Source organism: Vombatus ursinus, unplaced genomic scaffold (genome assembly GCF_900497805.2).
Source record: "Vombatus ursinus unplaced genomic scaffold, bare-nosed wombat genome assembly UNPS02009835.1, whole genome shotgun sequence".
In the NCBI taxonomy this organism is placed as follows: Eukaryota; Metazoa; Chordata; class Mammalia; order Diprotodontia; family Vombatidae; genus Vombatus; species Vombatus ursinus.
In genome coordinates, this window is record NW_020949613.1 from 18459714 (window position 1) to 18485153 (window position 25440).

At 37.0% G+C, this 25440-nt stretch overlaps 1 protein-coding gene across 1 annotated transcript in view; it reads right to left on the bottom strand.

Annotated features, from left to right (window-relative positions):
* Nucleotides 1-25440, bottom strand: part of COL9A1 (collagen type IX alpha 1 chain) — a 122977-nt gene that overhangs the window by 17369 nt on the left and 80168 nt on the right. Inside the window, exons 29-36 of the mRNA XM_027852959.1 lie at nt 14605-14658; nt 13887-13958; nt 12061-12096; nt 11361-11405; nt 10115-10147; nt 4656-4802; nt 4065-4119; nt 1613-1801 (exon numbers count right to left, since the gene is read on the bottom strand). Coding sequence (XP_027708760.1) covers nt 1613-1801; nt 4065-4119; nt 4656-4802; nt 10115-10147; nt 11361-11405; nt 12061-12096; nt 13887-13958; nt 14605-14658 — 631 coding nt within the window. The remainder of the gene's footprint in view (nt 1-1612; nt 1802-4064; nt 4120-4655; nt 4803-10114; nt 10148-11360; nt 11406-12060; nt 12097-13886; nt 13959-14604; nt 14659-25440) is intronic.

The following is a 25440-nucleotide window of genomic DNA, read 5'->3' on the forward strand; positions in this document are numbered from 1 at the left end:
GTTTCACAACTTCATTGTATACAGTGGTTTTTTTTTTTACTTATATCTCTTGCTCAGTTTCTGGATTGAGACTTTGTGCCAGGGTCAGACCTTATCCCTCCCCCCTCCCCCCCATACACACACACACACACACACACACATTTATACACATACTCTTTGGGGTAAGCAAACAATACCTGGTTCTTCCTCTTCTATAATCTGGATCCCTTGTCGTAGTTCTAGAAGGATAACTCATTTCTGGCCTCCTTCTTTACTCTCTTCTGAAGCCCTGAACCAGGATTAGGCCAAGCTCCACCCCCTTGGTCCAACCATGGCTTCTGCCTCCCTCTTCTGATACCCAGCATGGGTGCTGGTCTCATCACCATCTCCATTTATTTAGGTCCTGACTAGATATGGAAGATTCCACTGGCTAGAGAACCCATTGACATCCTCAACTCTATCTCCAACTTCCTGGGCAGTACCCTTACGGGGGGGTGACTTTGTCCCCTCCTACAGCTCCTACAGGGCAGAGCAGAGATCCCATTTGGTGGCTATAGAACCTGATCAAATCATCCTAAGGCTTCTGGCCATATTCTTCTACAGTCCTATATTGGAAAAGGGAGTTTTATGGTGATTCCCTGTGGTTTCATTCATCAATCCTTCCTCTAGTACCCTTTTAAATCTTTGCTGGGGAGTTTCCTGGGGGAGCTAGACTCAACTATTAACCTTTCATATTGCCATGTTTACTAGACATTTGCAAAATTCAATTCATCTTTCCTTCCCTACCCCCAAAAGAAACCTATACTTCTTCTTAAGTATTTCCACTGAAGGTTCGGCCATCCTTCTAATGCTGGGTATGTCCCTCTTTGACATCCAGTTACCATGTCCTATTCCAATATCTCTCACAATCTCCTCCCTGTTCATGCTGTCACCACCTGACATCAGGCCCTCATCACCCTCTTACCTGGACTACTGTAATGGGTTTCATTTCCTCTAGTCTAACCCTTCTCTGATCTCTCCTTGCATAATTAATCTTCCTAATGCACATCTCAGACAATGTCTCTCCCTTGCTTTAAAAACCATCATTGACTCCCTGTTATTGCCTGTAGTGTAAAATACAAACTTCTTAACTTGTATTTTAGCTCCTTAGCTTATACTCAAAGCCCTCCACCATCTGGCTCCAATTTACCTTTCTTGCTTCATTTCACACTAGTCCCTTTTATATTCTCAGCATTAAATTTAAACTGAATTTCTTATAGTTTATAAATCCATCGCTCAGCCTCAGAGTATTTGCCCAGATCATTCTCCATATCTTAAACATGTTTCTATCACATCTCTACCTGTTGCAATTCTTCTGTTCTTTTAAGGCCCGGCTCGATGAAGCATTTCCTCATCTTTCCAGGTAAAGGTTAACTCACCCTTCTCAAATTTTTGAAGGGAAATTTTTTATAATACTCAATCTTGTAAGGAAAGAATATACTCATTCCTCCTGTAAGTCTCTCTAAGTAACGGGTTTATGCTATTTTTCATATGCCCTTTACCAATCATGTAGCAAATGCTTAATAAATGTTTATTGATTTCAGTTGCGTAATATCTATTATGTTACTGTTTCTACCCATGAAACATCACTTACCTTTAGGGCCTCTCAAGCCAAGTTCACCAGGAGGACCTTTAAGACCAGGGAGTCCACGGGGGCCCATCTGGCCTGGGAAACCATTCTCTCCTGGGGGCCCAGGTGGACCTGGTGGTCCAGGTCTTCCTGGTAGCCCAGAAGCACCTGAATCAGGCCTCCTCAGGCTAGCAGCCATCAAGGCTAGATTCTCTGTAATGAAGACAAGGAAAAGTTTTAAATATGCAAGTGACTCAAATTAAAGCAAAATTGAATTTCTAAGTCTGCTCATGTATCAATCAGCATTTATTAAGCACCTACTGTGGGGCCAGGCATTGTGCTAAATGCTGGAGATATAAGTAAAAACAATAAAACATTTCCTACTCTCAAAGAGCTTACTAAAAAAAAAAAAAAGCTTCATAGCCAACAGTGAGAAATTAATCAAGTCATAACTTCTCCATTATCTTTCTGTTGTGAAACTTTATTTTCTGGGGGCCAGGAGGTGGAAAGAGCACATAAGACAAATATCAGACTTTTTGACAAAAAGGTGTTCTATGAGAATCAAAACTCAACCTGAATCCTCCAAAAGTCTAGAAATGACTTAAATAAATGACCAAGTATGAATGGGCAGCCAGTTATCCTGGATAGGTTAGAAAAGAAGGATGAACTACTTAGTATCATGGAGGTACAGGGGCCCAGATGAGTGCCAAAAAGCTATTGAAAACCAAAATCCTGCTCACAAATTAATATTCAAAGTCCACCCCAGATTTATCTCCATGTTTCAGCCATGCCTGTTTATCTTGACAAATAAGAACATTCTGGGAGTCTGGAAATCTCTAGAAATAGCTTCTAATTTTAAGTTATCTTGAAAATATTCCCTCCAAAGTCTTTTCATGCTGGAAATAGAGAGAGGGAAATTAAAAATAACCTGCTTCATTGAAGCTGTCAAATTCAGCCTTAAAAATTAATACCCTTTTGTACTTTTTTCAGAAACCATTAAATAGATTATGAATCTTCAACATGATCATGGAGAACAATGCCAAACAAGGAAATTATCCCATTAACAAAATTAAAGACTCAGGAAGAGAATTGCTGTTTATGACAAATGGAAGTCTGTTTTTAAAAAGTAAAAAAAAAATACGAATTTTATAAATGAATAACTTTTTATAACTGTTGATATGGCTTAAAGAAAATAAGATTTAAAAAATCTGAATAATTATTGATCTCTTGGATTTGACTTATCCTATTTTACACATATTTTGGGGAAAGGAAGGTTAAACCACTTTCATGTTCTAGGTACATGATTTTTTTTAAAAAATTGAATAAAATGACACTTCTCAACCAACATACCTAAACTGATGTTTTACAAAAAAAAAAATATGCATAAGCTGCATATTTTATTTCTTCTTTGGTTCTAGATACTTTGCCTTTTTAATCTTTGTATTCCCAGTGTCCAGCACAGTGGCTTGTACATGTATGCATTTAATAAGTGTTAGTTGAATGGACCTGAATTCCAAGAATTTCCATAATTGTATAAATTTAATTACTATAGAGTACAGGAAAAAAGGCAAAGTATTCATAAAATCAAGTATTCCAGAGAAAGGTTTTTCTGTCACAGAAGAGTTGCTTGCTGACCAGACTATAAGGAAAAAAGACCTTAATATCTCAGCTATGGACCATTCCTTAGACCATCATTTCCTTTATGGTTTCAGAACCAATTTAGACAGAGATCATGATTAAAGGTAGGCACACTATGACTTTGGCTGGATTTTTAAGACTTAGCAAATATCATTTTCAGAAATTAATCATTGCTATCATTTTCAGAAATTAATACTTAGTGATTACCTAAGAGGTATGAATGTTATTTAAACCTGAGTGAATAATAAGATCTGTTGGCATTTTAATATCCCCATTAGCAGATCGGTATTCCATTTCTATTTGCAAATGATCCCTCGGTTTGGGGGAGAACCATTTACAGTCTTTTTCAGGTATATCACATCAAAACACTAGATGATAAGCTGCTGGAGGTCCTGGAATGTGTCTTCCTTTCCTTCCTTCTTTGAAAACCAGACACATGTTTGGCCTTTACTCGTTGGATTAAATTGAACCAAGTTGTAAAAGTAAAAAAAAAAAGTGGAGGAGACAAAGATACCTCTGTCAAAATATTCTAAAAGTTCAGCTAGCTGACAATAGGAAGCAGAAAAATACTTCCTTCTTGCAAATTACCCTCTTACCAAAGAGGCAGGAAAAAAAAAAAAAGAAAACTTTTTTTAAAAATAGCAAAATTGCTTTCCTGATATATCCCCAGGGAACCAGCAGCTTTTTAAATGCAAGATATCCCGAAAGCTAATTTTTTTTCTGTGAGTTTATAAGATATTATTGATAGTGACACATTCAATAAAATAGGACTGACATTGTTATCCAAATTCCACCTTCCTTAAAGCACAAAATAGTCAAACCGCTGTAATATATTTACCTTGCATAACTCTTAGGCAAACCTGCTTAATATGCTGATCAGTTGGTGCTCTACCCTGGGACAGGAAAGAGAAAAGGCAGTTTATACACAGAGCTATAAAGAAGGCACTGTTAAATTGTGAGCTGACAAACACTGTCAGAGGGATAAGAGCTCAGGCATTCAGGATGACTGTCTATGGCGTAGCTGTCACAAACAGCCCTTCTGGTAATAATAAACTTTTTTTCATAAAATGGACAAATTCTTATACATCTCAGGGGTTTAAAGTAATTCAATTCTGAACTTCCCAATCTTGGAATATTTTCATCAAGGGACATGTTACCCCATGAGAATATCAAGCACTTATCTGCTGATTTATGGGGTAACTTGTAATTTTTATCCTTTTCCTGAAGGATGGGAAAAGCTAGGGATGAAGGGGAAGGAAATGGGCATGGAGAAAAGGAGCTACAGAGGCCTGCTGCCTTTGGGAAATCTACTTAGTAGACTTGTATCATAAGAATTTTCAAAGGTTGACAAAGCCTCCTTCCATACAAATTGATGTTTTCTTCTGGTGAAGGCTACAGAATAAAATCATATGAAAAGACCAACACTTACCGCTGGGCCCTGGATGCCAGGAAGACCTGTCGCACCTCGTTCACCTTGCATACCTCGTGGTCCAGGGGGCCCTCTGGATCCTTCCACTCCAGGCAACCCACGTGATCCTTCAGGCCCTCTTAAACCAGGTTCTCCAGGGTTACCCACCTAAGAATAAATGAGGCATGCTAAATCCATTTTCAAAAATTCTGATTAATTTTATTTTCATTCAGCTATCAAGTATATGTCTTTTCTCTTGTCTCTCCCACCATTTAAAAAAAGAAGAAAAACAAAATCCTTGCAAAAAACATGCATAATTAAGCAAAACAAATCCAAAAGTTGAATATGTCTATTGTTGACTATGTGTGTCTCATTCTGAAGGTTAGTCCCTCACCTCTCTGTCAGGAGATGTATAGCCTCTGGAATCATGGTTTGTCATTGTGTTAATCAAGGTTCTTAGGTGTTTCAAGTTAAATGTTGTATTTGAAGCTACTGACTTTCTATTATTGATGCAAGAAATTTTTCACTGAAGTCCTACTCCAATGGCTCATCACAGCAGAGAAATGACCATGAGCTCTCAAAGTCTGTTTCAGCAGAGTACAAGGCTCTGTCACATCCTACTAAGCTGGAAAGACTTCAGCTATGGCACTGTATGTTGTCTTAATAAGATAGGGTCAAGAGCTTAGAGCTGGATGGAACTTTAGCCACTAAGGGACCTCATTTCACAGATGAAAAAACTAAGGTATGGACAAGTGAAGTGACTCGTCCAAGGTTTTTCAGCTCATAAGTGATGGACAGGATTTGAATTCAGGTCTTCTGTCTCTAAATCCAACCATTTTTCTCTCATCTGAGCAACAAACAGCTAAGATCAAAATTGCTCATCACCAGATTGGCCATAGGGTTACGAATTTTTTGGCAATTCTCAAAAACTACCTAATAAAGTTAACATTGACATCTCCCTTTAAGGTTTGCAAAGCACACTGTGTATGTTATCTCATTTTATCCTCACAATAATCCTATGTGCTGTGAAATAGGTACTATTAGTATCACAGATGGGAAAACTAAGGCTGGGGTAGGCTAAGTGATTTGCCCAGGGACACACAGCTAATAAATGTCTGAAGCAGGATTTAAACTCAGGTCTTCCTGACTCCAAGTCCAGCATTCTAACTGCACAACCTAGATCACAAAGCAAATACCTTCTGTGTCAAAAGTGAATATCCACATTGATGGTGCTAAATTTGCTTATCTTTTTTTTCCCACTTTTTGGGAGGGGAGATATGTTTCCCCTTGCACCTGACCCTCTATCTAAAGAATGACTGGGGATCAGTCAGTTAATAAACATTTTCTAAGCACCTACTATGTGCCAAGCAGGGTGCTAAGTGTTCAGGATACAAAGGGAGAGAAAATATTGTTCCTGCCTTCAAGGAGCTCATAGTCTAATGGATCATGAGAACTGAAGTAGTAATATTTGGAGCTGAAAAGGACTTTAGGGATCACCTAGTCCAACAACCCCTTATTTTAGAGATGAAAAAATCGAGGCTCAAAGAAAATAAGTGACTTGCCCAAGGTCACTTAGGAAGGTAGTTAAAGTGATACATATTTGACCTCTGGTTCTCTGACTCCAGGATCCAGAGTTCTTTCCACTGTACCACAAGTCACCTAGAGGCCCCTACGTGGCACAGAGGATAGAGCACCAGTCCTGGAGCCAAGAAAAACTGAAGTTAAGTCTAGCCATAGCCACTTACTAGCTATGTGACACTAAGCAAGTCACTGAACTTGGATCTGGCTCAGTTTCCTCCCCTGTAAAAAAAAGGGGGGGGGGATAATAATGGCACCTACTTCCTAGAGTTGTGAGGATTAAATGTGATAATATTTGTAAGGTGCTTAGCAGAGTGCTCAGCACATAGTAGGAACTTTATAAATACTCGTTTCCTTCCTTCTATCATTAAGCAAAGTATATGATATCCATCTATAACTCATCAATCTCTTAGATTTCTAGCTGGAGTTAAATGATAGGATGCCATTTCCTCTCTGTATATCTCAAACTATTAAAAATTCTATGGCATCTTAACTATTAAGATATATAAAAAAGCAAATGAAATATCATGAGATCCATATTTGCTTTTGGACCCCCATTTCCTCTCCACATATTATCTATATTATTATAGATATTATAGCACCACATAGATTATGATAGCACCAAATCCATGAGAGTGTTTAAGTAATTTCCTGACAGTAAGTTCAACACTGAAGAAGTACTGTTAACTTTTTTAGGTAACCAAAAAAAAAGCCAAAGTATAGCTCCTAGATTGCCACAACAGAGTGACAATATAGTCAAGACTGGAAAGAAAATTTCAGGGAAAGAAATGACCATTCAGTTCTTATAATATCCTACAGAGAATATGAGGGAGCCAACAATGATAATAAAATTAACTGTTGCATTTTGTTCAGTTGTGTCCAATTCTTCACGACTGCGTTTGGGATTTTCTTGGCAAAGATGCTGAAGTAGTTTGCCATTTCCTTCTCCAGTTCATTTTACATATGAAGAAATTAAGACAAACGGGTTGAGTGACTTGCCCAGGCTCACATAGCTAGTAAGTGTCTGAGGCCAGATTTGAACTCAGGAAGAGGAGTCTTCCCATCTCCAGGCCCAGCACTCTGTATCCTATGCCATCTAGCTGTGAAGTGTCACATAAAAGAGATTAAAATAAGGGAACACAATGAGGTAAGACTTAACTAAGTATTGAGGAAGTTAAAAACAAACAGTCATCAGAAGACTAGAACTGAAAAAGACCTTAGAGATCACTTATTCTACCCTCCCCATTTTACAGATGAGGAAATTGAGGCTCAGAGAGGTAAGAGACTTGCCCAAGGTCATATTGGCAGCAAATGGAAGAACCAGCATTTGAACCTAGGTCCTATAACTACAAATTCAGCTATATGAGAACCACAAATAATTTTTTTTTAGGCAATTGGGATTAAGTGATTTGCCCAGGGTTACACAGCTAGTAAGTGTCAAGTGTTTGGTCTGAGGCCGGATTTGAACTCAGGTCCTTCTGACTTCAGGACCGGTGCTCTATCCACTGCACCACATAGCTGCCCTCCCCATATTTTCTTAAATATAAACCGTGTATATAAAAGAAGGTTGGAATTTATATTTAAAATGCACTCCTAAAAGCATTTCTCATAATGCATATCCAAAGATCATTTCTAATAAAAATAGACTAAATTCACTTTTTGTCAAACTATGTCTGCTGGTATTTGTGGCAGAAGCAGCTACAATGTACTCCTGTTTGCAGAATATTAATGAGAGAATAAAGAACGGAAGGCAGTAAAAGAATATTAACGTTCAAGAAAAGTGTGCTTATAAAAGCAGCATATTCCTGGCTCTGTTTCATGAATTTAACATTACCTAAGAAAGAGCTAATTTCTTGAAAGCAAAAAAAAATGAAATTTTAGACTAAAGAGCAAAAAATAGGAGATAAGCTAACATAATTTACTACCTTACATGCAAATACAACTCAGCAAATGTTTATTTTTGTCATTCCTTATTTATAAAGGGTTGGCCTCCATCTAAGCCGGTCTGCCAAAAAGTGATCCTCTAGGGAAATTGTGGCACAAAGGGCTATATGTGGGACAATGGGAAGTGAGAGCTAGTAGTGCTAATGAAATTCTACAGAATGCTAATTAATTCCCAGAAGCACCTGAAATGACCCAGGGTGGTTGAAGGTCAACAGCTGGAAAGATGCCAGAAGTGATATACAGCAATACACTATGGAGCCCTTGAGTCACTTCTTGGCAACAGAGGAGAAAAATTTGTAGTCACACTGAAGATGTATGGGTGGAGTCAGGACATAAGACAGATACTTTTTGCCCAAAATAGATTCAGAGTGGGGGCAGTCTACCTGGGAAGGGCAGGCCTAGGCAAAAAGCCACAGTCTTGGGCCAAGGGTAGAGCGATTAACACTAAAGCTTTGGATTACAATGTCCAAAAGATGCTGAAAGAGAACAAGGGGAGCAAAGTTTTCTACTTCACAATTCTGCCTAGGACTATCCTGGGCTAAAGAGAAAAGTGGGGAAGGGAAGGATGTGTTCCATTAGCGACTCCTGGCCCAATTCAGGGAAAGGTGCAAATCCGAGGTCACTGTTTTTCATCAAGAGCTTAAAAGCTGAGAATTTGATCCAAATTTAAATAAAATTAACTCAATCATCCTCTCTCTTCTTACTTTTGACCAATGGACAGCTCTTTTGATTAACTCAATCATTTAAGGCCTTAGAACTAATATGACCCTGAGTATTCCTTACATATACACATAAAGAAGAAGGATTTTTCACTCCAAAACTCCATGAAGATTTTGTCTGCATATTTTCCTGACCTATGCCTTGTGTTTGACATTCATTGAGATAGCTAGGTGACACAGTAGATAGAGCACTAGACTTTGTGTCAGGAAGACCTAAGTTTAAATCTTGCCTCAGACACTTACTGGCTGTGTGATCTGGGCAAGTAACTTAATTGCTGCCTGCCTCAGTTCCCTCATCTGTAAAAATAGAATAGCAATATCACCTACCCGAGGAGGGGTTATTGTGAAGAGAAAATACAATTAACATTTGTAAAGAACTTTGCAAAACCTTAAAATGCTCTAAAAATGCCAGTTATTCCTATTACTTCAAGAGTTTTTGAACATAATGCCCTTTGACCATTAAGAACCTTAAATAGTATAGGAGTGTGTATGTCTCTCTCTTTCACACACACACACACACACACACACACACACGATGTAGGCATCACAAGTGGCAAAAAGAATTGTTTGGTCAACTACCGTCTGAGTGTTCAATAAGCAGATAGTGCCTTAAATTGAAATTTCCCTTCATTTCTCAATGGTCTGAACCATTTAAAAAACAATTACTGCCTTAATGAAGGATTTCATGAAAGCTCTGGACCTCACATGCAATAATGTGAGACTTCTGATATCACAAGGAAAAAAAGGATGAAAGTCCTCCAACTTAATGTGATTTCTTTAGCTAACACTCTATTCTTCCATTGTGACTCTCATGTCCCAATACATAGGAAATTACAAAAACCAAAGAAACATTTTTCAATCTTATAATTACTAAGGAAATTATAATAAAATACTGATGCTTTTCCCCAATGTGTTCAATTTAATTTTTAAAAATGACCAATTTGGGCAGAAAATTGGAAAATGTATTGCCACTTAATGGTGACCGAGTCATTCCTAAAGAAATGCAGAGACCATTCTTTAGCAGGGTTACTTCCAAAGTGAAATGTGTTTCCATAATGGCAGGAGTTTTCCATTGATTCAATCTATTATTGAAATAAATTAGTAAATTTGGTTCTTCATTTACTTGGAGGCAAGTCCTTGAAGAATTGATGGTTAGAGATGGATTTCATAAAGTAAAATGCTGCAGAGATTATACAGTTTTATTGATTTTTTTATAATATTACTCTTCATCATACTTACAGATCCCTTTGGGCCTGGCAATCCTATATCTCCCTAAATCAATAAAACAAAATTATATTAGAACAATGTATTCACAGTTGAGATAATTTGCTTAAAACTTTCCAAACTGGATTGTATTATTGAAATGTTGGAGGAAATATGATCAGATTAATAAAAGTATAATGTCATAAGATGTGAAAATATCATTAAAAGTTCCAATACCTTATAAAAATTGCAAAGTCAAAGTTCCTTTTTATACTCTTGGAAACACTTTTTTTTAATCTATCTCACAAATATGGTTTTCTTTCATAATTTAAAAAAAAGTGAAATGTGAAAATGTCCCAAAAGTGATAATGTCAGCTAATAGAAAAAATATGTTCATTTAAAGATGTCACTCATCAGTCAATCAGCACTGGAAAGCAAATGGAATTCATTCTCTTTGCCTAGAAATGAATATCTGGAACTCAGAGAAAAATTGAGATAAGCTTTTTTTCCCCCCAAATTTACTTGACAATGGGGAACATTTTGCTAAATCAAGTATCACGTTTAGATTAGAGTTAAATCTCCAAAATCAAATAGAAAATCAAATCCCAGTTCTGATAGCTTTTTACTCTAAAAATGGTTTTAAAAAATGATTTGATGAGAAATGTAGCCATCTTGCTTCAAAAAAAAGATATCAAAATAAAAACCTCTCCACATTTTCAAAAAATTTTAATCTGTTTCAATAGGGAGGAAATGACCAAACAGTTCTCCAAATTATTTCCTAGGAGCATCTAATCCATTGAGAGTTAATTTTTTGGAAACTTTAAAACTATGGAGGAGGATTCACAGGGCAGCTTTCTATCAAGGATGGAGATTCCTTCTCTCCAACATATTTTCTCAATGACAGGAACTATTAATTATTCTTGGGCAAACCAAGACATATGAGAATTACTTATAGACTTGCATGCAAATTTTCTTTCACTATCATCTAGATGTACCATCTAGACATAAGTATTTTTTTGCCTCCAAAAGATGTAGTGGAGAGGACAGGTCCATAAGAGATTAGAAACTACAGGGTTTTCCCCTTACTCCAATTTTTACCTATAATAGAAGTGTGCTTGTAGACAAAATAGTCCAGATTTTTTCAGAAGTCAATGAAGAGAATAGATTTCAATTTAAGAACATGCAAAATTTTAAAAATCTAAGGAAAACAAGTCAAAAGTATTTATAAAGTTTGGTTACAGACCACTTTAAAATAGAAGTGAAATAAATAAAAATGGCTTACTAGTTCTCCTCTTCCTCCTGCTTCACCTTCTTCACCAACACGACCCTAAAATTAAGGCAAAAAACTTCACATTATTACTACTCTAGATTAGTTTTAATCATCTAGCCAATCAAGTGAGTATTTACTGAATGCCTACTATGGACCTATCTTTCTACTGAGCATTGCAAAAATTAAAGAAAAATTATTTGTGGTGTCTGCCCTCAAACGGCTTATAGTCTAGTTGAAAGTGAGGCTAACCATAATCAACAACAGCTTCAGGAAGAATCCAAAAAGTTTGACCTGAATTTCATTTGGGCTTCTGGATTAATCATTAGAATCCTTAGCTTATTCATTGGAAAGCCTTTGAAGGAATGTTCTTTCTAATGGACAAGGAACCCAAAGGAAAAAAATTAAACTTGTCTAGCTGATGGCCTCAGTGTGATTCTTTGGCTGAAACTGTAGAATGTTTAAACAACCAAAGACAAGCCAATTTGGAGGACAGAGCCAGAGAGGTGCTTTTTCACAGAAAAGCTATGTGCAGACCCACAGGGAGAACCATGATTAACAGTTAACTATTTTCACATGAGGAAAGAGGCCAGTGGTCCCACTTTTTTTAAGCTACATCCATATAACTTCACAGTGGCAATTGTAACTTACCAAATACTAAATACCACATAGAGTATTCAATGAAACATCACAAGGATCAAATTATAAGACTTACTTGTTCTCCCTTTGGACCAGGCTCACCAACTGAACCCTATATTAAAGACATTGTGATATTGTCTCAGAACATGGAACTTAAGAAGTAGTGTCATTTTTTAAAAAATATGATGAAAGTACAATAGAAATATGAATTAACCAACTCCCCCTACCCATACTAATGGAGAAAGGTAAGAAATAGTATCTCCCTATCATCAATATGGGGCCAGATGACAAAGTCAATTCACTGTAACAGTCATTAACATTAAGCATATACTATATGCAAGGCAGCAAGTGCTGGGCATTTAAAAAAGCAAAATGAAAACATTCTCTGCTCTCAAGAAGCTTACATCCTACCACTGTAAATGGGCTAGAATATAATTTGTACATAGGGGTGTGCTGGAGCCAATTTGAACCAGTTTGAAGCCCATTGTTATATTTTCAGTGTGAGTACTCACACCTTGGAAATCAGCAAAAAGTTACAAAGCAGGTCTTGATTTATTGTTTTGTTGATTATCTAGATTTAAGAAATGGAGAACATGTTAGTTATGCTAACTTTTGTTCAGAGAGCCGCTTTAATTCTCCTGTTTGCCATTGTAATAAATAAAATGCAAGAGAAATTAAGGGAAATAGAGGACACCAACCACAGGGAAGGCTTCTCATAGGAGGTGGCTTTCTAAATTGACCTTGACAGAAGACAAGGATTTTAAGAGACAGAGATGAGGAAGGAGTTCATTCTAAGCCTTAAAGAATAGCTTGTGAAAATGCAAAGAGGTGGGAGATAGTGTCAAGGTCCAAAAATAGATAATAGTTTATAGACAGAACAGAAAATTTGAGTATAGCTGCATAGTTTAAACTAAGGCCAGAAAGATAGTTGAGAGTCAAATTGTAGAGTATCTAAGAAAGTATATAGTCTATCCCATTAACAATGGGGATCCACTGAAAGTTTTTGAATAGGAGAATGCCCAGACCTGTGCCTTGGGAACATTGTTTTTGGCAGCTGTAGAGAAAATGGACTTAAAACATGATAGACTGGAAGCCCAGACCAGCAAAGGTGGGTAAGGCCCTGATCCTTATTAGAGAAGGAAGTTATCACAGACAAAGCATCCTGAGACAGCAACATAGGATAGCGGCGAGAGCATTAGAGATTGGAGGTCAATGGCAAGAGTCAAAAGATGTAGGTGTAAATACCTGCTCTGCTATTTAATATTCATGAAACCTTAATGTCTCTGAATTTCAGTATTTTCATCTGATAGATGAGGGGGTTAGACTAGATGTCATACCTAAAGAACGTATCAGGAAACCTGGGTTTAAGCATCAGCTTTGATAATGACTAGCTATTTGAGCTGGGAAAAATCACTTGACCCCTGTGGGCTTTGGCTTCTCGACTTGTAAATGAGAGAGATGGGGCTAGTACTCCATGACCCATAGGTCCTTCCATTTCTAATGATCTGTGAATTGATGATCATAAAGGGAATTTCCTTTCTCAACCCATAATTCTTTTCTCTTTGGACAATAAACAATTACCATCTGGAGAGATTTTTTTCATAATCTGCTAAATTTAAAGTTCATATAATCCAACTCCCTCATTTTTCAATAAGGAAACAAGCCTAGAGAGATGAACCGCCCTCCTCAGAGGCTACCCTCTTCCCACTGCATCACATTACATCATAGTAAAGAGACTTGTCTGCTTTGTAAGTGACTGAACTACATTCTAGGGAAATTCTCCATTTGACTGAAACCATCCTCCTACTTAGTCAATGGAGCCTCTGTATAACCATCTGTTAGCTTACAAAATGCAGTAAATGCCCAATGACAAAGTAACCTCTTTACCATCTGAATCCTTACCCTGTCACCTTTCAATCCAGGGAGTCCAGGGGGACCAGGCAGACCTGGAAGGCCTGGGCTGCCAAGAGGACCCTGTAAATCATCAAGCACAAAAACAAAAAGTCAATGTAACAGCTAACACTCTAAGCATACAGTCCCACCAGCCAATACGCGGCCTAGCTGGTTTGGCCATTTCCTGAAACAAATATAAGGCAGGTATCTAACTTTCCTCCTGAAAGCAGCCTGTCCTTCATGGCTTTTTTTTCCCCTTCTGAGATCACCAACTCCTGAGGTTTACATTCCTCTACAACAGTGGGCTCTTTCAGCTTAGGCTTCTGTGAGGCATACCCCCTCTTGCTGTGTAAATAAGCAGTGTAGATGTTTTAAAAGACAGCATTCATGCATCAGGCTCCTGAATTCCAGGAAAAACCACAACCCAAATGTGGCACCCGATGTTTCCCACCATTTCAGAACTCGTGTCACAGGCTACAGCTACTAACATGCCCCTCCACATGTGGCCTAGATGGCATTTTTAGTTGAGCTGTTTCAAATATTGCTACCTTTTATTTCCAGGCATTCACAAAGTAATGAAAATGAAATGTGGTTTATCAGTGACTTCTCCTACATTATTTCCCTCTGCTTTTCTGTACTGGGTTCACCCACCTCTCCTTTCTCATAATAGCATGAATTAGAGAAAGTAAATACAAAAAGCTGACGAATAAAAAAAGGCATCACTTACCACTTTGCCTGGTGAGCCTGGAGGACCACTGGGTCCTAATTCTCCTCTGCTACCCTGTAAAGAAAATTAATTATCATGAAAGAGCCCCTTTTCCAAGTTCAAGTGCTTCATGAAGATTTAGGTAAAATAACATTCAACTAAAAACCATTTTTATTAAAAACTGAAGTCATCACAGTAGCATCTCCATTCTTAGATAATTAATTTCAAGGGAGAAATCCTATCTATCAATTCAATTCAATTTAATCAAAATTAATTCAACAAACATTTAACAAACACCTACTATGTATCAGGCACCTTGCTGGCTGCAAGGAATCCAATGACAAAAACAAAATAATGGTTGCCCTCTGGGATCTTAAATTCTATTCCAGGAAAGAAAAAAAATATGTTCACAGATAAGTCTTTTTTTTTTTTAAACCAGATCTGTGATTTCATCAAATTGGGAACTCCCAGTGAGGAATTTCCTCTACCATACAGGTCTCACTTGGTAGACACAGATAAGAAAATATAAAAATATAAACAAAGGTTATATACAAAGTAATTGAGGGAGAGGGAGGCAGCCTAATAGGAGGAGAAATTAGGAAGAAATTGATTGTCATATTACCTAAAATACCCAAATCAACCAGTAATGAGAAACTCTTTTGATGAATACAAATAAAAAAAAAAAAGATCCTAGTGTGGGATTTCCCTCCATTGAGGCCAATTTCAACCTCTCTAAGACTTAGTACAGAAAAAGAAGAGTTGCCTGAAGTGCATAGAGATTAAGTGATTTACCCCACCATTCTATTAAGCATCAGAAGCAGGAGTCAGTGAATACTTGAACTATTTGTCAATTACAATGATACTCTAGAAAAAATATATTACAATAGTCCTATGTGTAGGGTAGCTAGGTGGATGGAGCACAGTGGATAGAGTGCTAGGCCTGGAGTCAAGAAGATTTGAGTTCAAATGTGACTTCAGACACTTACCAGGTATTTGACCCTGGGCAAATCACTTAACTCTGTCCCATCTGTAAAATGAGCCGGACTGAACAATAACAAAAGTCCTATGTGTATGTATGAATGAATGCATATGAATATATGTGTGTGTATATATACACACACATATATGTGCAATCATATATCTTTAGCATCTGAACAGAGAATACAGATTTAGAAAGCATTTAAAAACCAGTATCTAGCAACAATCCTGAAGCTCAAAAAGATGTAGTAGAAAAAAAGAACTCTACAGTCAAAAGATTTTGTCTTTAGATTTCTTGGTATACTCTAAAATACACAATGGGTAGAGATGTATAGAATGAAATACAGCTCTTTGTTCCACTGATTATTTTTGTTCCCTTTTAAAAAAAATATTAATGATGTAAGAAGGCTTTGGAAACTGCAAGAGAGAAAATACTGTGCTTTCATTGTAAAAAAATAACATGTGATTCAATACTGAAAGCCCTTTGAGAGCAGAGACCACATGGAGCCAAGTTCTCCAAGGTAGAACAGCAGTGCTGTGCATTCTGAAAATGGTAAAAAAAAAAATGCCTTATTTTATTACTAAGATGAGAGACAATGTGGCATAGGTAGAGAGCTGACTTTGAAGTTTGAAATTCCTGGGTTCAAATCCTGACTCTAAAATATACTGGCTGTGTGACTGGCCAGGTCACGTAGCCTCTCTCTGAGACTTTAAAGTTAAGAAAAGATTCAAATATCCATTGGTAGAGAAATTTACTCGTCAGTGAAATCTCAGGTCCTATTTTAAAAGAAAAATCCTTAGACACAGTTAACTATGTTAAATACTGAAGCTATTCAAGAAATAATTGTATTTCAGATGGAAGATATTTTTCTTTCACAGAATGACTTACATGGAAATGCATTTTGCATTACTACACATGTCAAATGGCTTGCCTTCTCAATGGGGGAGGGGGAAAGAAAAGGGAGAGAGAATTTGGAGATCAGAACTCGAAAAAAGAAAGTTAAAACTTTTTACATGTAATTGGAAAAAATAAAATATTAAATTAAAAAAGAAATAATTGTATTCCTTATAAATCTAACATTTGGGGGGGGGGAGAGGCTATTTTTTTTTGTATTTTACAATATTTATAACTGTACCCAATAGCATCATTCTAATCTTCCTTACAAAGTAGGCATCTGCTTATATCTTACAGTAGAACTATATTTCAGGAAAAAGAACCAAAAAAAAAAAAACCTTTAAGCAACATTTAAAGTTTTGAACATTTCTTAAATCCAGTGAGAACTCCTCACTGAACTGCAATAGGCCCCAGATATGTAATATAATATCAACATCAGATATACTGATATCTCAAGGACAAATAGTTTCATGAGCTTTGCTGTCAGCTGGAAGCAAATGCCCAATTTTTATTAAAACAATACTTCCAGCTCAATATCTGGAGCGAGCTTCTTACTCAAAGCCTGCCTGCCAATATGCCCATCTATATTCTCAACTACCTATTCTTCCAGGTCTGGCAAAGGTTTGTGGGTGGAGCCTATCATTAGCTTGGGCCATTTCTACTGTGGAAATCACTCTGGGAAGGCCTGCACTGCAGGTATGTGACTCTAGATGAAGAACTGGTCAATAAAAATGAAATATTTCCTGAATGCAAACTGTGAATTTCAAGATTATGTCCCACTCCAATAACTAGGTCTCACACTTCAAAGTTCAAGACTTCTTTTCTCCAGGATACCTGCTATGTTGACTAGTTCAAATAATTCTTGGGCAGAATTGTGGCTTAAGTCCCAAATAACATCATGCTAAAGTGACCTTAACTGGGAAAACAAACAGTTGCAGTGGAAAGGTTTAAATATAATTTACAACACCAGAAAGTGAAAGTTCATTGTCTGGGGCATACCCTGAAGCATTCACTTCTGAAGGATTAAACTACCTCACTTTCTTATCATTAATAAAAGCGAATGATTACAGCATTCATTTTTTTCCTCTTCTACTTATAAACAAAGTTGTGTTGTTCTTTTTTTCAAAAATGCAACTAAGTAAAGGTTTTGTGGAGCTCCATTTCTTTAGAGTTATATTGCCATGAAAATCCAAATATTTTCTCTGACCTTGAAATCTCATTCCCTCTTCTTTCAATCATTCAGACAACCAATATGCTAGGCACTGTCCTAATTGCTAGGTATGTTTAAAAAAGGCATAAACAGTACCTGTCCTCAAGGAGCTTAGATTTAAATGGGAGAAGCAACCTGTAAATAAATAGGTACAAACAAGATTCATATAGAATAGATGGAAAGCAAGTAGGGGGGCCAAGAAAGATCTACTGCCAAAGGTAAACTTTGAGCTGAGTACTGAAGGAACATAGGAAAGAGGTGTGGAGAAAGAACAGTCCAGGAATGGGGGACAACCTATGAAAAGGCAGAGAAATGAGTGATGGAGTGGCGTGTTTGAGGACAGCAAGAAGACCACTGTTGCTAGAGCTTAACCTCTGTGGAGAGAATGAAGAGTAAGAAGACTGGAAAGGTAGGAAGGGGATAGGTTTTGAAGGACCTTAAAATACAGAGGATTTTATATTTGAACCTCAAGGTAATAGGGACCCACTGGAGTTTACTAACGAAAGGTTGAACTGCTCAGTCCTAGACTTTAGGAAAATCACCTCTACCTGAATAAGGACAGACTAAAGCAGGAAGAAAGTTAAGTAAGGGAGGCCAAGCAGGAAATCACTGCAATAGTCCAGTTGAGAGGTGATGAGGGCCTGAACAAGGGTGGTAGCTTTTTCTGTCCAGAGAAGAGTACCAAGAAATGTGGAGATAGTAATGATGAGACTTGGCAACATATTGGGTGTCTAGGGGGAGAGAGAGACAGAGACAGAGACAGAGAGAGAGAGAGAGAGAGACAGAGAGAGAGAGAGACAGAGACAGAGAGAGAGAGAGAGAGAGAGGATAACAAAGAGATTGGGAGCCTGAGTGACTAGGAGGATGGTGATGACCTCAATAGCAATAGAAGAGTTTGGAAGAAAGGTGGTCTTGAGGAATGGGGAAGACAATGAGTTCTGTCGGGGCCCTCTTGAAGTGGAGATGCTTATGGGACATAGAGTTTAAATAGGCATTTAATGATGTAGGACTGAAGCTCAGAAAAGAGACTAGGGCTATATATGTAACTCTGAGAGCCGTAAGTCTGGAAATAATAATTGGAGAATTCATAAGCTGATGAGATCACCAAATGAATAAATATAGGGAAAAAAGAGAAGGCAGTCCAGAACAGAGCCTCGATGAGCTCAATTCATAAGTTTTATAAACATCAGTAGACCCTCTGTAATCCATGCCCCACTCAGTGCCGCACAAAGAGTCAACTGTCACTATTGTGTCTGGAACTTGGACAGACACAAAGCATGCATGAGAATTAATTAAAGGAACTCTGGCTATTTAGCCCGAAAAAAGAGAAGACTGATAGAGGACATGATAGCTGTCATCAAGTATTTACTGTGACATGATAAGAGATTAGATTTTTTTCTGCTTGGTCCTAGAGGGCACAACTAGTAGCAATAGGGGGAAGTTGTGAAGACACAAAATTTTAAGCTTCACTGAAAAACTTCCTAATGGTTAAAACTATCCAAAAATGGAATAGGAGAACTCAAGAGGCAATGGGTTCTCTCCTTGGACATCTTCAGGCAAAAGCTAGATAGTCATGTGCTGAGTACGATGAAATATTTTGAGATATGTGCTGCACCAGATGGTCACTGAGGTCCCTCTCATCTTTGAAATTCGGTGACCCAAAGGTAAGATCCGTGAATGTAGGGGTGTTTGTCCCTCTGTTTATGCAGAATGGAGATTCTTAACTTTCTTTGTGTCATGAACCCCTGTAGCAATCTGGTGAAGCCTATAGACTCCTTGGAATAATGGTGTTAAATGCATGAAACAGAATATATAGTATCACAAAGGAAACCAGTTCGAATACAGTTATAAAAAATTTAACAAGTTTGTGGACTCCAGATGAAGAACCTCTTTAACAGAAGATGCTTTTAGAGACTACAGGACTTCTTCCTCTCTTTTCAATTCCATCCTATAAGTCCTTGGCTAGCAAGTTCTTAGGCAAGTCTGCAGCAATATATTCTCCAAATGAAGAAATAAAATATTTACTTACGAAACAATGACCCAACAGGAATAAAGATATTGCTTCGAGCTGGGAGAGTGGGTGATTCTGGGGCCAGGTCTTATGGTTTCTGAAAATAATCGGGCTTTCTCTCTAAGGTCTACTATTTCACTATATGAACTAATGAAAGGATATTAGCATGAGTGACAGGGATACAAAACAGTAATCAGTGCAAGCACAGATTAAGCTAAACAAATTCCATGAGAAGAGTAATTAACTATGTCACTGATGACAGGAACTGCAGTGACAGAGTTGTTAATTAAAAGATAGAAGCTGTTACACATCAGCAAGCTGGGGCGATAACAATATTCTCAGATACCCTGGGTTGGAGGTTGGAAGTTAACATTTTTCTTCAAAATTTTATCCATTTCCATTTCTCCTGAACAGATCAACCATCAGTGAAAAGGTTTCAATTCAAGATTCAGAGCTAGAAAGGCCCTCAAAGGTCATGTAGTTCAACCTCCTCTTTTGACAGGTAAAGAAAATGAGGCCCAGTAATCTCGTGACTTAATAGAGACAAAACTCGAGTGGGAACAAAACTCAAACCTAGGTCCTCTGACTCCCTAAGATCTTGGGTTTGTTTCCCACTCTATTAATAGCCCAGAAACAACCTTCAATAAAAAGAATAGAGACTAAGGCAGAATCTTAACACAATGAGAATATTATGATGAAGGAAACTTACAGTCAAGTTAGCTCAAATCTATTCCCATATTTTAGGAAACATTTTCATAGTCACCACTTCTGGTGTCCTTTCCCCCAGGTTTAGGGTTTAGAATTATTCAAGTTGTATAATCCTATGCGAAAGGTACACTGCCTGTTAGAAGAAGCCTCATTTTGCAACCTTCAGCATGTGTAAGGATGGCAAATTCTTTGAAAGCAAGGACTACCTCCCCCCCCCTTTTTTATCTTTTTTTTTCTTTTCATTCCCAGTGCCTAGCAAAGTATTAGTAATGTAGTAGGTGCTTAGTAAACGTATCCCTAGCATTTAGCACAGTGCCTGGCATATAGTAAGTGTTTAATAAATGCTTGTTGTTGTTTGTCCTTCATTTTCAAAGAGGATCAATGACATCACAGACGATGTCTTGACTTGCATGTGAATTGGATTTAAGTGAGGCAGAGTTGCAAAGCTGTCAGCCTCACTCTCTCTTCCAGTCAAGTAAGTCTAGTAGCAAGACTAAAGTTAAGACAAGATAAAGACAAGTCAAGATAAATACTTATTGACTTGAGGGAAAGAAAAGCTACAATCAACTCTATAGGGCTCCTTTCCACCTCACTGTGCACATTCTATAACACACCTACTAATGCATTTGAAAGTCAATCAAGGCATTATCACAATTTTTTGGAGAAGTGTAACCTATGTCTATATAATTTTGTTAGTTATAAAACACTGGTTCAGCTTCATTTCCATGATTGGTAATACTGTGTTTTCACTATTAGATAGTAAATGGTCCCTGGGAAATGAACAGTCTTGCTCAATTTAAGCCCGCTAAATGTGCCTTGGCAAACACAGATATGGGCCCTGCTGTAAGTCTTGAGTCTATCTAAAGGAACCACTAAAGCATTCAATCAAAATCAGCCTCATCTCCTTCAAGATCATCCATCACCGAACAGACTGAGCAGGTATCTTACTTAATAAATCAGGACCAGTTGTTCATTCAAGAAATCCACAGAGATAGAGGTCATGGAACATGACAGCCATTTTTAAATAACAACCACTTATCTCAGGGTAGTGTTTGTGAATCTTCATTTAATAATATGCCTGTTTAAAAATGGATCTATTACACTGGCACAGAGTCATGGGAAAAGCATATTCACTGACTTACGTTATCGTTGTTAAGGTTGCTTTACAAAATCCCCCTAACTTTTTTATTGAAGAGTCCTTCATTTTTAGGATTACAGAGAATAGGTGCATATATTCTAGAACTGGAAGGGACCTTCGAGGCCTTTGTGTCCAGACCACTCCCTTTGCAGAGAAGAAACCAAGGCTCTGAGGGGTTAAATGATTTTCCCTGGATCTCATGGCTAGGTACAATTTTGACCCAAGTCTTCTTAATTCTAATTTCAGTTCTCTGTATACTACACCGTCAAATGCAAGTGGGGCCAGAACCAGATTAAAACATAATTGGGAAACGTTGTCTACAAAATAAATAAAAATACAATTTGTTGCTGTTGTTGTTCAGTCGGGTCTGACTCTTCATGACCCCTTTTGGGATTGTCCTGGCAAAGATACTGGAGTGGTTTGCCATTTCTCTATCTAGGTCATTTTACAGGTGAGGAAACTGAAGGTTAAGTGACTTGCTCAAGGTCACACAGCTAGTAAGTATCTGAGGCCAGATTTGAACTCAAGAACGTGAGTATTCCTGACTTCAGACCCATTGCACTACCTAACTGCCTTTAGAATATAGTTGACCAATAGAACATAGATAATGTTAACACAGTTTTTTAAGTCAAGATGTAACCCACAGCTATCCTTAATTAGCGGTTAGTAGCTTTAACATTAGTAGTTCCTCTTTCTATTTGAGTCTGATACCATTGCAATATACCATGCTCCTGGGATAGTTGGCTGGTGTTTATACAATTTAAAAAAACTCAGTTGTTGAAAAATGTAAAAACATCAACAAATGCAACAATAGCTTTAAAATCTTGCTGATGTAAGAAGTAGAAAAATAGGAAATCACTTTACATAATCTATATCATATGCCATATACTAAATGCTTCTCTCTGCCAAAAGGAATACCAATTAACTCAGAAAGTCAGCTATAGATCAATGCTCTTATAAACCAATTTTATGGGATTAAAAGTACACTTTGACTAATTATTTTACATTACTATTGTAAGGACTTATTTAGTCCTGATTTAATTATAACTTTTGTGTGTGTGTCACAATGATATAAAAGGCCAACTCAATTTTATAGTCCTATTATGGACTGTTCTTTACTAAAGTCCTACTCTAACATTTTTTCATGGCATGGAGGTGACCCTGAGTTCCCAAAAGATGAGCTGATGAAGCTTAAACTATAACAGGTCCTATATCAACCTAGAAAAAACTCAAGGAAAATCCAGGTGATAGACTGCTTATCTGTTGTCTGAGAATGGGCATTATTATATATAATGTATTTATATTATATATATATTTATATATATAATTTTATATCTATTTCTGTTTCTTGGACCCATCCTTCCTTTTTCTTATAATAAAATTTATTTTTTTCAATCAATAAATATTTTATTCCCTTTCTATATATAGATTATATTATTATATATATAATTATTATATATATAATTTTTATATATATAATTATTATATATATAATATAATCTATATATAGAATATAAAATATATTCTAGAGATTCTAGAGTGGAGGACCTGAGTTCAAACCCTGCCCCTGAATCCTTCTGTGGCCTTGGACCAATCACTTCATTTCCTGGGTTTCACTTTCCTCATCTATAAGGGGAAAATGGTTGATTAAATGACCTTTGAGATCCTTTCCAAATCTACTTTTACGATACCAGCTTAGCTCAGTTCACAGAGGCTCATTACCAAAATGACTTCAAGGTCAAGTTTTAAATTTTCAGCCACACCAATCCTTAAACACCCTCTAGTAAGGTCTAGGGTGGGGGTTCTTAACCCTCTTTATGTTGTGGCCCCCTCTGCTGATTTGGTGAAGCCTTTGGACCCCTTCACAGGATAATGTTTTTAAACACATACAACAAAATACATAGAATTACAAAGAAGAACAATTCCAATTATAACAGTATGTAGTTATCAAAATATTTTTAAAAACTACATTAAGAACACATGCTCTGGGGAGGTGGGGAAGAGGGGTTGTAATCATACCAATGAAAGTAAAGATCCTTGGATATATTGAAGTATTTTTCAAAAGTACTTCTATCTAGTGTAAAATAAACAAATTTTGAATCATGCCACATGATTTATTTGGAAAAATCATTGTACAGGAAGTCTAATTCTATGGCAAAGCAGACAGGTTCAACTGCTTAGCTAAATTCACTATAACATTATTTTGAACAAGTATTGACTGAGCCTCTGCCATATGTAAGGCTTCATTATAGGCACTGCAAGGGATACAAAGGTGAATAAATCCTGGTCTCTGCCTTTAGGCAGTTTACAATATAGTGGGTGAAATGACATATACACAGATACTGTAATAAGAAAAACAGTAAATTGTAAGTACCAATTGAAATGGTCAAGAAAGTATTATGGCTTTCTTTGTATCCTCATGCTCAGCACAAAGCCTGCCACATAAAAACTAAATAAATATGTTTTGACTGACTGGGAAAAAAAAAGAAAACTGAGAGTTCAGAAGAGGGAGAAATCACTTCTTGATGAAGAGGAAGCCATATTAGGATGAGATGGCAAGAAGAGCATCAGGGAAGTCTTCATGGAAGAAGTGGCAAGAGCTGGGCCTTGAATTATGGGTAAGATTTTGATAAGGGGAGATGGTGGTAAAGACATATTAAGTGGTGAAATCAGCTTGAACAAAGAATCAAGAAGGCATAGGGTGTATTTAAGGAATGGGTAATAGTACAATTTGGCTAGAATGTAGAATATATGTAAGGAAGTAGTGGGTGAGATGGCCATAAAGGTAAATTGAGATTAATGCATGGAGAACCTTGGCTTCCAGGCCAAGAAGTGTGGGTTTTATTTATCAGACCCATTGATGGTTTTTGAGTTGAAGAAAGAAATGAAAGAAAATAATGTTTTATAACAATCATCTGAGAACAATCAATTTTATGGACTAAAGCAGGAAGAGACTGGAAGTGCGAGTACTACTTGAGAGCCCATTACAATAGCCCAATGATTTGAGCTTGGACAAATCACTTGACTTCCTTGGGCCTCAGTTTCATTGTCTATAAAATGAGAGAGATTAGATTAGACCTCTGAGGTCCCTTCTAGGGTTCTATGATCCTATGGTCTATGGTCCTATTATAGAGAAGAAAAAAAAGCAGCAACAAGAATTCAAAATATTCAGAAGAAGATAAAAAAGACATTCAGGAGGGGACACAAATCAACATGGTAACTTTGTTATAATCTAGTTAAATTTAATATACACTTTTTAAGCATATTACATGAGAGCAGTTTGTGTTTTGTTCACAATACCCCTTTTTGTTCATTGGATATTAAAATGTTTGTTTGCTGATGAGTGTTAAGTTCATAATAAAAAAGAACAAGAAATTAAATTTAATAGAGCCCTGAACTACTGTGGTAATGGTAGGGATTCACATGAAACATTTTGGGAATGGCCAAATTATAGAATATGAATGTCATGGAATACTATCACGCTGCAGGAAAATGATGAGATGGGTTCAGTAACAATGGAAAGACATATGAATTGATATAAAGACAGGGGAATCAGGAGGACAATTTAAACAATAACAACATAATAAAGAAAAACATTTTTGAAAGAGTTGATAACTGGTCAGTACAATGACCAATCATTATTCCAGAAGACTGATGACAAAGAATGATACCCACCTCCTGACAAAGAGGACTTAATATGCAAAATGAGTCACACATTTTTGGACATGGCCAATGAGATCTATTTTTTTGCTTGACTATACAGGAATTTTCTTTTTCCTTTTTTTCTGGAGAGGCTGAGAAAGGGAATGAAATATTTATTGATTTAAAAAAAATAAATTTTATTATAAGAAAAAAGGAAGGATGGGTCCAAGAAACAGAAATAGAACTGACATAATAAAGTGATGATTAGATTTTAG